Source organism: Heteronotia binoei, chromosome 1 (assembly GCF_032191835.1).
Source record: "Heteronotia binoei isolate CCM8104 ecotype False Entrance Well chromosome 1, APGP_CSIRO_Hbin_v1, whole genome shotgun sequence".
Classification (NCBI taxonomy): domain Eukaryota; kingdom Metazoa; phylum Chordata; class Lepidosauria; order Squamata; family Gekkonidae; genus Heteronotia; species Heteronotia binoei.
The window spans coordinates 165,661,426-165,675,123 of NC_083223.1; the positions used below are offsets into that span (position 1 = coordinate 165,661,426).

Below are 13,698 nucleotides of genomic sequence, written 5' to 3' on the forward strand. Positions count from 1 at the left end.
TTTGCTATCTCACAATTCCACCAAATATGATAAAGAGATCCTTTCACCTTTTTACATTTCCAGCAGGAGTTAGAATAATTGGGATAGATCTTACTTAATCTTTCTGGTGTTAAATACCACCTATATATCATCTTGTAATATTAAGTCGAGTGTGACTGAGCCCCTCATAGCTTCCTCCACCACTTGATGAAGTAAGTTGTTGGCCAGACAGGTCAGGAACATGTGTGATTGTGGACACTTTGCAGAGTTTATCTCCCAGCACACATCAGGGAAACTGAAGTCACCCATAATTACCAGGTCAAGCTGTTTAAGGAGGGCAACATCCACCTTCTTATCCTGGTCAGGAGGACTGTAGCAGACATCAACCAAAATATTGTTTGTTCTTCCCATATCCTCACCCACATATTTTCCATATTTGGCTGAAAAAACTAGTAGAAAATAAGACAATGTTGACATCCATTTAAAAGTCAAAGTTGTCTCAAGCCTAGAACAGCCTTTTGAGATAAAGCCTTGTGCCCAAGAAATAGCAATTACAGATGTTACAGAGTTATCAGTATAGGTTAGGGCATATCTTCTGGAGTAAAAATAGCTGGTGGATCTGGATTGGATAACCTCAGGTTCAAATATCCACACTGCTATGAATTGCACTGGGGGAACTGGGGCTAGTTGCTCTCTTTCAGCCAAACCTACATCAGAAGGTTTTTGTGTGACTATAACATATCACACCAAAGCTCTTTTGAGGAATGACAAGACAAAAATGTGATTTAAAAAATACAGTTAAGTAATCTGCCATCTTCTGCCAGTATACTGCAACTGAATGTTGCTTCTTTCCTATAATTTCTTCCCTCCTTCTAACCTGCCACCCGATAACCACACACCCAAACCCACCTGCTGGGGGATAAAACAACGGAGACATAAGACCTGGGATCCATGTGGGCACTGGCTGCTGCATGGTTTCCCCACCTGGCAACCCCTGGCCTGGGCATGTACTTATGTGGCTCCACCCCCAGAACCCCTTAAAGGAATCCTCAGACCAAGGGACATGGGCATACAGGGACAGCCTCCCCCTAAAGAATCCATCCCAATGCCCCAAACCACCACAAAGTGGGGTGAACCATGTCCCACTCCCACCAACACTCCTACATCTGTAGACAATCCAGCAGTCCATCACGAAAACCATAAAGCCATTCTCCACTCCAAGTGGTGCACACTGTCGGCCCTAAAGAGGGTTGCCTGTGTGAAAGTAATATCTGGGTGCTTAATAGCCTGTAACCCAAAAGATTCTATGACCTGTGATATAGGCTTGCAGATTTTCTGCCTAGCCATGTCCACTTTATCCAGAGAGTGCCCTACACTATTCATGACACTCCAGTAGTCCTGGCCACATCAGTGCCATCCCCGGGAGTCTAGGATGCAGTGCCTCAGTGTTGGTGATCTTGATTCACATCAGTATAACCTCTTTGGGGGCAGGAAGGTCATTCTTGCTGAGATGCTGAATGATGATGGCATCCAGTGAGCCCCAAAGGGATACCCATTTTGCTATAGTTGAAAGAACAGCAGGCAATCACATTTCTCTATGTCCCATCCTGCTGTTTTGGGGCAGTCAGGGCTCAGTGATGGCAAGGTCTCCTCAAGAGAAAAGGACTCCTCAGAAGAAGAGGAGCCCTGTCTAGCTAGGAATAAGTAAGCAGAAGTCAGCATTCAGGAAGATGAGCTACAGGCTTGTCAAGGTTCACAACTGACAGCTGAGGTAGAGCCCTCAATCACCAAGGCAATAGGTGAAACCCAGTTGATCATTCACAGCCCTCCATTATCACCCACAATCTTTAAGCACCAGAGACAGAGGCTGCGAGCTGAATTGCAGGAAGGATGATAAAATACTTGCTTTCTGGCCCAACACCTGCTGCTTTAGTAATTGCAGAATTGCTCCAATAAAGCTGGCTGCAATTTTGTACCTTTAGGCACATGCTTATAAAAATCAGCCAAGGAATGCTGTGAGACCAACTGACCTTTGGATTGAACCTTGACTCTGATTCTGGAATTCAGCTTGGACTAGATCTCAAATCAGGTGATGTGGAGATAGTCACTGAGTCCCAAGTTGCTGTCCCAGCTGGAGAATGCCATGTATGTAGCCACCCAGAACATGATGCTGTGTCTGATGATCCAAACCAATCCCTTTGAAACTACAGGGGCTGAAGACGGAAATGTTAGAAAACCTGGTTCATGTACAAGAGCATATGTAAGCCTTTTCTGCCGCAGAGCTTCAGCAGCTGATGACCCTGATCTGGTTGGCAGGGAGATCAAATACAAAAGCCATCCTGGCAGCCCCAATCCAAAATGAGTGCACAATAGATTCCCCCAGGGGGAGGCCTTGAACAGTGATATATGCACACATGATGCTGGTGAACTGAAACCAAGACAAGTATGATCTGTCAGCATGCACAAGAAAAGTGCCAACAGTGGCAAACCAGACTGATATATATTTGGACGTACACTTTATAAGGTGGGGCTGATCCATGGGAACAGAGCACAAAATGATCCAGGATCCCCAAACCCATTGGTCCATCTTGGATCTGCACAGCAAAATATGAAGCTCAGAGTCCTGTAAGGAAATGTTCTGGAAGGCTAAAGCCTGATCATTGTTGTATAGACAGCAGTTTGCTACTACAAAACACCCTGGAAAAAAGCCAAAGTAAAGGCATCCTGAAAGATGGTGGTCTCAAAGGCAGAAAAGCTTATGCAAGAAATCTGCCATGTAAAAGAATGCAAGATAGGCATAGTAATGGGCCTGCAAATGTCATGTTCCTGGGGGACAGACCTTCTCCAACCCTCAATGATGTTCCATGCAAGAAAAGAGTCAACATCATGGACACCCAGGGCATTACTGTAAAAAAATGGCCAATAAGTGAATGCTCATGGTTTTGGGGGCAAACCTATGCTCCTTGAGATTGAACAGGGTACCAAAACCCCAAGGCCTCAGAAGCCAACAATGGGTCAGCCACATCCAGTAACTCAGTAGAATATCTCTCTCTCAGCTTGGCTTCGCGAACGAAGATTTAAGAAGGGTGCAATAGTCCACGTTTGCTGCAGGCTCGCTGGTGGCTGACAAGACCAATGTGGGACAGGCAGGTCCGGCCACAGCGGCTGCAGGGAAAAGTCTGATTTAGGGTTGGTCCTGTAGCAGTGCGATTCTTCCTCAATCTCCTTTTGTCCTCAAGACCAGCTATGCGTGTGTTCTCAAAGGAAGAGACAGCCTGGTGGATGGTGTGCCTCCATGCTTTGCGATCTGAGGCTAGGTCAGACCACTGGTGATGGTTGATGTGACAGGTGCTAAGGGATTTCTTCAAGGAGTCCTTGTACCTCTTCTTTGGTGCCCCTCTATTTCGATGGCCGGTGGAGAGTTCGCCATACAAGGCAATCTTGGGAAGGCGGTGGTTTTCCATCCTAGAAATATGCCCTGCCCAGCGCAGCTGCGTCTTCAACAGCAGTGCCTCGATGCTGGTAACCTCTGCCCGCTTGAGGACTTCAGTGTTGGTCACAAAGTCACTCCAGTGAATGTTGAGGATGGTGCGAAGGCAGCGCTGATGAAAGCGCTCAAGGAGTCGCAGGTGATGACGGTATAAAACCCACGATTCGGAGCCATAGATGAGGGTTGTCATCACAACCGCTTTGTAAACATTGATCTTTGTGCCTTTTTTCAGATGCTTGTTGCTCCACACTCTTTTGTGCAGTCGGCCAAATGCACGGTTTGCAGAAAGGCTGAAATTGCTCACTCATATAGAACCAAGTTAGACAGTGGACTCCAATTTAGCTGTACTGCTTCAGACCATCATGGCTGACCACATGGATCTATGTTTGTTCATATGTGCAGTGCTCAGGCTTATCAGGTCCTGTGCCCCCAGGACACTCTTGGCCAAGTGTGGCATTTAGTCCCCTGTTCACCTATTGCCTATTAATCCATGGAACTTTTGCTTGTTGGGGTTCAGATTTTGATGGCAACTGATACACTGATAATGCCATGCCTGTGGGCTGCTCCATAGCTTGTGCTGCATTTGAGACTTTCAGTACTTTCCTTGAGTGGGTGGTTGAGGACCACACCGGCAGCCTATACATCACTCACTATCTAGACGATTTTTTTTAATTTCTGGGCCCCACTGGCACATCAGCCTGTGCTGACTGTTTAGTTTCATTTCAGGCCCTTGCAGCAAAATTGGGGGTCCCAGTCACCTAGGATAAGACCAGGCAACTGACCGCTAAGCTGCCATGTATAGGCATACTACTTGATTCAGTGCAAGATTTCCTGTGCAAGCTTTGTGCATGTGCAAGCTTTGTGAGAATGCAGGATCCCAGTGATAAGCTGGCCACCCTGGGGGCCCTACTCTAAAGAGTCATATGCAGTAAAAACTGCATACTAGAGGATGGGCCAACCATAATTTCACCTGCAAGGTGGTCTCCCCTGGGTGTGATTTCAGGTGGAGGGGTTCTGGGCTCTAACCCCCAGTGCAAACCTGCACCCAGAGCACTTTGTTGTCTTTCCTGCAATTCAGCTTGTAGTCTCTGGTACTCAAAAGGTGTGGGTGATTCTGGAGGGCTATAAGCAATCAACTGGTTTTACCTGTTGCCTTAGAGATGGAAGACATCAGTGACTATGCATAATTACTTGTTGCCAGGCATCCAGAGATGCTCTGGGAAGTGGTCTGGATGCAGGCTTGGATTGGGGACTGGAGCCCGGAACTCCTCAACCTGAAATTGAGATAAGATGTCTGAAATGCCATTACTGATCATGGTCTGGGAATGTATACTGCACTGAGCAGAGCTCATTAGCAATGGCATCATTTATAGAAACCATAATTTATCTTGTCATTAAGGAGATCCTACCTGGACATCTTATTGTGTGGAGTCCTCATGCAAAAGGTCTCATTATATTCTATAAGGCATCTTCTGCCATTCCCCATGCCTTGAGGACATTACACAGGTGATTGGCAAGGTGCCAACTGCATTCTGGGTAGGCAGAAGTGACCAGGCTCATGTAAACACTACCATCCATGATCCAGTTTTGAAAAGATCACTCCATGCTGCCCCTGAATGAACCCTTTCCTCCTCTCTTGCCGGGGGATAATTTTGCATCACCCTCTGGTTTAAGGAGAGTAAAAAATCCATGTAGTAGCCATCAGGGACACACTCACAAAGCTTGCACAGGAAATGAATACCAGGCACATCCTCAAATTGCTATACTGGGTGTGCAAGAGTCCCGTGGGGTTGTTTGGTTCCCCACATATTACCAGAACTGGGCTCACCACCCACCCTGCACTTATGAATCCAATTTGGAAGCTCTGGAATGAACACACCCACCCTCCAGTAGTTCCCATCTGTATGTGCAGAATCTTTGTCAGAGGATGACTCACTGAAGAAGGCACTGCAGTTAGACACATCACAGGACCACGTTGACTTTCGAGACTTATGCCAGTTGATCCAGTTCATCTTGGCACAGGAAGGACTCTCTTTGGTGGCTTCCAGTGATGTACTGTATGACCTGGACTCCACTGGTAAATACGTTCTTCTTCTCCCTCTAAAGAAAGGCCACCAGGCAGTTCAGGAGAGGAAGCGTGGGTTCTCAACCGGATCATCTATTTTGATAGCTGCACTAAGGCATGCAAGATACCCTGCAAAATAGCCATGTTATTTACAGAAGTCAGCAGAGCAGCAGGATATGCAGGTTCTGCCCGGAGGTGCCCTTGTGGTGGGCCATAGCCCAGCAGTCCTGAAGGAAGCACCTGATTCCCTGGCCTAGTGGACTATACTCCAGGTGCCATAAGGGGCACCCCAGAAGTGTGCCTATTACCCTGTGGAGGTGTGAGGAGAGCTCATGCCCTAGCAGTTGCAGCTCTGCCATGCCAGGCTATCTTAGACTGAGACATGGCTGAGTCCTTTCGGTAGCAAGGGTCCTCTTAGGAGGCATGGCCCAAAAATATATTTCAATCTGAAGCAACAGACTGTAAGGGAACTAAGTGAGGGTGCCTTCACCCATGTGCACTCACTCCCTGCCTAATGAAATCAACCACAAATCACCAGACACAACAAAGAAATACAACTTGCTCATATATATCAATGCTAATTATGAAATAACTAGAAGTAAGGCCCATTGTGACAAAAAATACATTGGGCTCTAGAAGGAGGCTCTGGGTGAGTGCCCACCACCCTTGCTGTCTTCCTACCCACCCAAGTGAAGGCATTGACTCCCCACATACATCTCAAGGGGAGCTGATCTCTGCCATCTAGAGAGGAACTGTAAAACTGAGTGATCTCCAGTGGTTCCCCAGGAGGAAATGGCGTAGTACCTGTCTGAGGTCCTATCCCTTCTCAAACTCCACCCTCTTCAGGCCCACCTCTTAAATCTCCAGAAATGACCTAACCTGGAGTAGGCAACCTATCCCTTTCCCTTTATCTGCCCCTCTGACTTCAGGTTTCAATTGCCTTCCCCCTCCCTGCAGCCTCTCCATAGGAAAATGACAGTCTTTCTTCATGGTGGAGGAGAGGACCAAGCCGTTTACATCATTCTCCTCCCCTTTTTGTGATCTGAACAACAACCCTATGAGGCAGGTTAGGCTGAAAGTCTGGGACTGGTCCAAAATCACCCAGTCAGCTTCCACAGCAAGAACCTGGATCTGGCAGATCCCACTCTGAAGTCCTAACTGCTATGCCACAGTGGCTGTTATAGGGTGGCTGCTGCTGAACAGTAGCAAGCAACCAGGCACAGGGTAGCTAATCTGCCCCTCTAACTTCAGGTTTCCATCACTTTCCATTCCCTGCAGCTTCTACATAGGAAAAAGACAGTCTTTCCTCACAGTGTGGGGGAGACAAAAGCAGCTTACCACAGTCTCCTCTCCCCTCTTTGACCTGAACAACAACTCTGGCAGGCAGGTTTGGCTAGAAGTCTGTGACTGGTCTGAAATTACCCAGTCAGCTTCCACAGCAAGAATTTGTGCCTGGCAGACCCCACTCTGATGCCCTAACATGTATGCCCTCCTCAAACTCCACTACAGCAGGGGTGGCCAATGGTAGTGCTTCAGATGTTTTTTGCCTACAACTCCCATCAGCCCCAGCCAACATGGCCAATGGCTGGGGCTGATGGGAGTTGTAGGCAAAAAACATCTGGAGCGCTACCATTGGCCACCCCTGCACTACAGAATCTCCAGGAATTTTCCACCAACCTGGATAGCAGTTGTAATTCTGAGTGATCTCCAGCCCTCACCTGGGAATTGGCAGCACTGGTTCCCCAGGAGGAAAGGCTCCTTTTTCAGAGGCCTGTATTGATACCTTAGGAATTTTCTAACAACCTGGAAAGGCAGCACTAAAGGCCTCTGAGCAAGTGCCCCCCCAGCCTTGCTGTCTTCCCACCAACCCAAGTGGAGGCATTCACTCCCTCCCCCACCTAAAGGGAGCTGATCTCTTCCATCTATTTGGATAGCAGTTATATTTCTGAGAGATCTCCAACCCTCACCTGGAGATTGTTAACACTGATTCTCCAGGAGGAAAGGCCTCTTTCTCAGAGGCCTGTATTGATACGTTAGGAAATTTCCCACCAACCTGGAAAGGTAGCACTAAAGGCCTCTGGGCAAGTGCCACCCCCCAGCCTTGCTGTCTTCCCACCCACCCAAGTGAAGGCATTCACTCCCTCCCCCCAAAGGGAGCTGATCTCTGCCATCTATCTGGATAGCAGTTGTCATTCTGAGAGATTTCCAGCTCTCACCTGGAGATTGGCAACATTAGTTTCCCAGAAGGAAAGGCCTCTTTCTCAGAGGCCTGTATTGATACCTTAGGAATTTCCCACCAACCTAGAAAGGTAACACTAAAGGTCTCTGGGTGAGTACCCCCACCACTACCTTGCTGTCTTCCCATCCAAGTGAAGACATTAATTCCCCCCCCCCACACACACATACACACACCTCAGGGGGCAGTGATCTCTGCCATCTAGAATTTCCTAACCTGGAGCGGGCAACCCCACAGCCTCTACATGGGAAAAGGGCAGTCTTTCTTCACAATGTGTGTGTGGGGGGGGGGGGGACCAAGCACCTGGAGGTTGGCAACTGTGGTTCCCTGGGAGAAAATGTCTGATAGCATTAAGCAGCTGACATTGTGAAGATAGCCATTGCAAGCTCCCTTTTGCTCCCTCTGAAGTGGCCCCTCCCTACTGTGAACGATCATTCCTTGTCAGCTGAAGAGATGTTAGCTGCTACTGTTTGTGTGAATTAAAGGGAGGAAAGTAGATAGAATGAAATAAAAAGACTGAAAGACAGGAAAAGAATGAGAGAAAAAACAAGGGGGAGGTAAAAAAAAGAGGGGGAGAAAGGAGTGAAAGAAAAATGAGAAGGAGGAAGACAGACAGGGCCCTGAGGAGAGGCATTACTGACATCCCATAGGAGAATCTGTCAGCAGAGAACTGTCTCAGGTCAGTGGCCATCTGATGGGGTTCTTGCCTGACAGGGCCAGCAGTGGGCAGGTGACAGAGAGGCTACCCAATGGTAGTGGAAAGTGGTGACAGACAGAGTGTGAACCAATAGTTGGTACAGTACAGTCCCCGTGACTGCAACGAATCAGGACAGTGGAATTTGCCACCATGGCTTTGATTTTATGACTAATTTTATAATTACTATTTTACACATAGTCAAAGACTATTACAGATTAAATTAAATCTCAAATGAATGATGAACTCCTGAAATTACTATGAATTATAAAAACATGTTGCACTTTTAATCCTGGCAACTACGTGTCATGGTGGGCCAGAGCCTAACCTATAGCAATCAACTGCACCAAAAACCTGGCCAACGGGGAAAGGGAGTGCTGGCTGTCTAATCAGCCACACAGCTGGAAGGCTGGAGAATCAAGCAGTCCAAAGAGGAGCTGTTCCTGGGTGGACTGAACGCCTGCTCCAAGCAACCAAATGAAAGATTACCACATTACCCAATGCAGCTGAACCACCTAATCTGCAACATCTGGGAAGCTAAGAGTACAGAGCACCCCCCCCCCCCCAGCACCTCAGTATCATTGGGCCCTGATGATGCAGACACCCTTGGTGTCACAATCCCATCATGGGAAAGCCATCACTAATGGGTAAATTACAAAACACGGGCTAAAATCTGCAGACTTCTTTATTTAAAGGCGGGCCGGCAAGCCATCATACAGCTGATCCTGTAGGCATATGGCCGCCAACTTGCTGAAACAGCTCTTTAAGTCTTTGCTGGCAACAGGCTCATGCAGCTTGTGTCTTCAAAAAAGAAATAGACCATTCAGCTCCTTGTTGGAAGGAGCATGTGGTCACCATTGTAAGAAGTTCCAGGCATACAGTTGGTTAAGCCAACAAGAAAAAGTGAGGGCAAGCCAGCTGCTGCAAGGGGTTCAAATAGCTAAAGGGAGAATCTGAACCCCTCCTCTCAGGATTGACTTCTCTGACACAGCCAGGCCTACCTGCAGCTGGTCCCACCCCTCCAGAGCTTGTGGACAGCATGATGCTGCCCACTGCTTCCTCCCTTGCTTCACTCAACCTCCTGATCTGCAAAGATGGTGTTGGGTCAGTCTAAATTGTGCTTCATACTACATACTGGTTGAAGGTTTACATTCTCTCTCTCTGTCCACACACCTCAGTTGAAAATACAGAACACAGCATTTTGCTACTTGCATAGGACAACAGAAAGTACATTCAGACATCAGTTTATAATTGTTTATCAGATTGACCTTATATTTCAGTCTTTATTACAGGAGTCTGAAGGCCAAACTATAGGCAGTAGAATCTACATGTAAATCTTTATGCATGTTCTATGTAAAGTGATCTCATTTTAACAAAAAATGGAGCACCTCTCCAATAGCTCACTGCATTTCATTGTCCAAAACATTTTACTTCTGCTTTAGCTCACTTCCAAGATCAGAGTACAGCTGAGAGAAAAATTATTCAGAAAACAAAAGTGAAGTAAATTGGGGAAGGTAGGTCTAGTACCCATTACCCATGCACTCCCATTCTCTGTTTAAAATAGATCTGACCCATCCCACTCCTGCTTTATACATGAGTTTGCAGACATATAGCAAAATACATATAGACAACCCCCCACATACATACCATACCACTATTTCTGATTCTAAATCCCCAGCTGTATGTGGATAGTGAAATCCCTGCAACAATGTAGGTAGAAAAAGAACACACATGTGAAGAAAGATTCCTGCAGAATAAAAACAGTTTGTTTTAGCAATGAATAATGATCATGACACCACTCCAGAGCAAACTAAGGGCTCTTTGTTGTGTCCTGCTACTAGGAACTGGTGTAAGAATATAATACCCTTACCCACAGGGAGCACAAGCTGAAGGAAGGAGTGGAAAATCAGAGCTGTGGGAAGAGGGAGCCATATCGGGGGGGGGGGGGGAGCATGAGGTGGTACAGAGGAGCCAGGGGGAAGCTGAAGTCAAAAAAGTGAGGAGAAAACTAGATTCCACCCCACTTAGCTAAGTTTCATTTGCCCCTCAATGCTATCCAATGACATCTTTATATTTCAATTTTTTTACTCTTAAAAGAATGTTTTACTGCTGTTTATGGTAAATTTGGTTAGATATTGGAACAATTTGCCTGAATTTATTATTTCTTTCTTCCTCATCACCATGGGAAAAGAATTCAGAAGTATTAAGTGAATTTATCATATGGACAGAAGATACCATTTTTCTTGGAAGACATGGTAACTTGTTTTTCCAAATAGCGGATACAATAATCCTTAAGAACCTCCTAGGACTACAATCAAATGCTGATATAGCTTTAATCAACGCTTGCTATGATTCACGGGTTCCTGAAATTTCCATCTTGATAGCCTGCACTGGGTGTAGCTCCTCCAGGATGTTTTTTTTGGCAGTGTATGATGAAGATGGTCTGTGGTTCTTGAAAAATTTTTACCTACCTGCACCTACAGGTAGAACTCTAGATATGATAGTTGTAAATTCAGCAGTCTCATCCATGCTACTGTGGGACAATGACAAGGTCTATTATTCTTACAAAGGAAATCGAGTTAATGGGTATATTAAAGTATCTGGCTCAGACAGTCTATTATCTGCCGCATCAGAAGGAACAACTATTCAACAGATTATTATTGGTAAGTTAATACAATTTTAATAGACATTTATACATTTTAATAGACATTTATACATTTTAATAGACATTTATACATTTTAATAGACATTTAAATTAATACAAATTTAATAGACATTTCTGAAATAATGCAAATTGGTTACATATTTCAGGGAATTATATTAATGTTATAACACAAATGGGCACTGTCTTTAGGTTTTAGATTCTTACATTCAGCATCCTGAGATAAGCATGGTCCTTTACAGTGAAAATGCTTGTTAAGAACCCACAAGACAGATACAGTAATCAGAGATTAAGAACGTAAGAAGAGCTCTGATCGATCAGGCCAATAGTCCATCTAATCCAATGACTATGAAAATGATAATGACTATAGTTATTCATGACAGAGGTATCCATTTTGTTACTATTTCTATGTTACTGTTTATGACAAACAGAACATTTACAGTGCAATCCTAAGGGTTATTGAGGTGGAGGTGGTTGGCCACCAGCACAAAAGCATCACCACTGGTCCATTCCCTAATGGCTGGGGACTAGGCAAATGCTCTTGCTGTGGGGCCACATAAACTGTCACCATGCTGGCATTCACATCAACTGTACCATTGTGCACACAAAACGTCACTGGCAAGTGATAGCATAGGTGGGATAGACATGGGGAACCAACCAATCACAGGGTGATAGCCACAGAGACCAAGTGAGCAAAGGGAGCGGAAGAGTCACACGCTACTGGGCCACGTTCCCAGGACACACCATACCTCCTTAAAGGCACAGGTCCCTTGCAAACAGAACAGAGACAGCACAAAAAGGGGGAGGATCAAGACCCATCACCCCATGTTCCAGGAGTGACCCCAAGCATGTTCTCCCAGGAGCCAGTCCATGTGAAACAATAGAGGCAACCTCCAAGAAACTGGTAAAGGAAGTGCTAAAAGGTCTTCTACTGGTATCTGGCAGTCACCAGCTGGGGTGCCTCCCTCAGCACCCAACACCACAGCTTCCCTCTCCCCCCTAGCAAGTTGCCTGCAGAAGGAAAGGTAGTGAGCTGGCACCAAGAGAGGTCAACCTCCACTACCACCCTTGGAGTGCTCTATAGACATGAGGCCACATACTCACATGACAGGACCTCAGTGCCATGGCCACATACCATGATGGGTAGGTTCACCGTACGCAGCATGACCTTAGCACTGAGAAGACCTACCACCATTGCCTGTTTGTAGAGGAACACCTTGGGCCATGAGGGCACACACACACACTTTTGGGCCAGCCTGAAGGAATGATTCCACTGCTGAAGACCTGTTTCCATTGTCTACACGATGATGGGGGCCACAGGGCCTTGCAGACCCATAACCTATGTAGCTCCATGCGGTGCAACTTGGCATCTGACCCCAGGTTTCTTAGTGTCCACCAGAAGAATTTAAGCTACAAACCTTTGCAGATGACATGGCTTTCATTTTAGAAAATCCGGAATCCATTATTAGAAGAATTTGGAGAAATAACTGGATTAAAAATTAAGCAACAAAAAACTAAAATTTTGATTAAAAATATGTCCAATCAAAAAGGTCCATCTTTACAAGAAAGAACATGCTTCCAGATAGAGAGGAAAATAAGATACTTGGGGGTACATATCACAAAAAGATGCAGCTCTTTATTTGACAATAACTACCTCACAACCTTGAAAGACATAGAAAGACAACTCATAAGTTGGGAAAAACTACAATTATCATTCTTAGGAAGAATAGCCACCGTCAAGATGACCATATTACCGAAATTAATTTTTCTGTTTCAAACAATTCCTATAAATCCTAAGAAATACGTTTTTTTCAAAATTTAAATAAAACTGCCTCAAAACTTATCTGGCTGGGGAAAAAACCCTGAATCGTGGAAAATCTTACAGGATATGAAAGATAGAGATGGAGTGGCTTTACCTGATTGGCAACTTTACCATAAGACCAATGCTTTTGTATGGGTTCAAGACTGGATTTGTCTTGAAAATAGAAGACTGTTAGCCATTGAAGGCCACGATTTAAGATTAGAATGGCATGCCTTCACATGGTATAATATACAAGGCCATAAATATTTTAACAATCGTTTAATTAGAAAATCTCTCCTAACAACATGGAATAAAGTAAAAGAAAAGACTTATAACAAGATACCATGGTGGGTTTCCCCAATAGAGGCGTTTACTCATCCACAGCTACTTAAAGGAAACAAAATAATCAGGTATCAAGATTTGTTGTTGGTGGATGGTACTTTGAAGGATGAAGTAGAACTTAAAAAACAAGACCTGAAACTAGATTGGTGGCCCACAATGCAATTAACATTGAGAGATAAAAAAGATAAAGTAGTTGGGTTCTGCTATCAAAAATGCCTATTTGAAAAATTACTACTAGAATCACAAGAAAAGTTGATAAAAAATGTATGACTACTTATTGCAGATAAAACTTGAAGATGAAACAATTAAAGAAACTATGATTAAGTGGTCACAAAACTTGGGTATAGAAATAAATATGGATCAATGGGTTTAAATGTGAAACCAACTCCCAGAAGATGTAAGGACCTTGTGGGACCTTGCCCAGTTCTG

The 13,698-nt window shown here is 45.2% G+C and overlaps 1 protein-coding gene across 1 annotated transcript in view; it reads left to right on the forward strand.

Annotated features, from left to right (window-relative positions):
* The first annotated feature begins 1,411 nt into the window (after positions 1-1,411).
* LOC132574209 (cation channel sperm-associated auxiliary subunit epsilon-like) overlaps positions 1,412-13,698 on the forward strand; it is a 59,901-nt gene continuing 47,614 nt past the window's right edge. Inside the window, exons 1-4 of the mRNA XM_060242535.1 lie at positions 1,412-1,512; positions 3,732-3,787; positions 5,382-5,546; positions 10,597-11,127. Coding sequence (XP_060098518.1) covers positions 1,412-1,512; positions 3,732-3,787; positions 5,382-5,546; positions 10,597-11,127 — 853 coding nt within the window. The remainder of the gene's footprint in view (positions 1,513-3,731; positions 3,788-5,381; positions 5,547-10,596; positions 11,128-13,698) is intronic.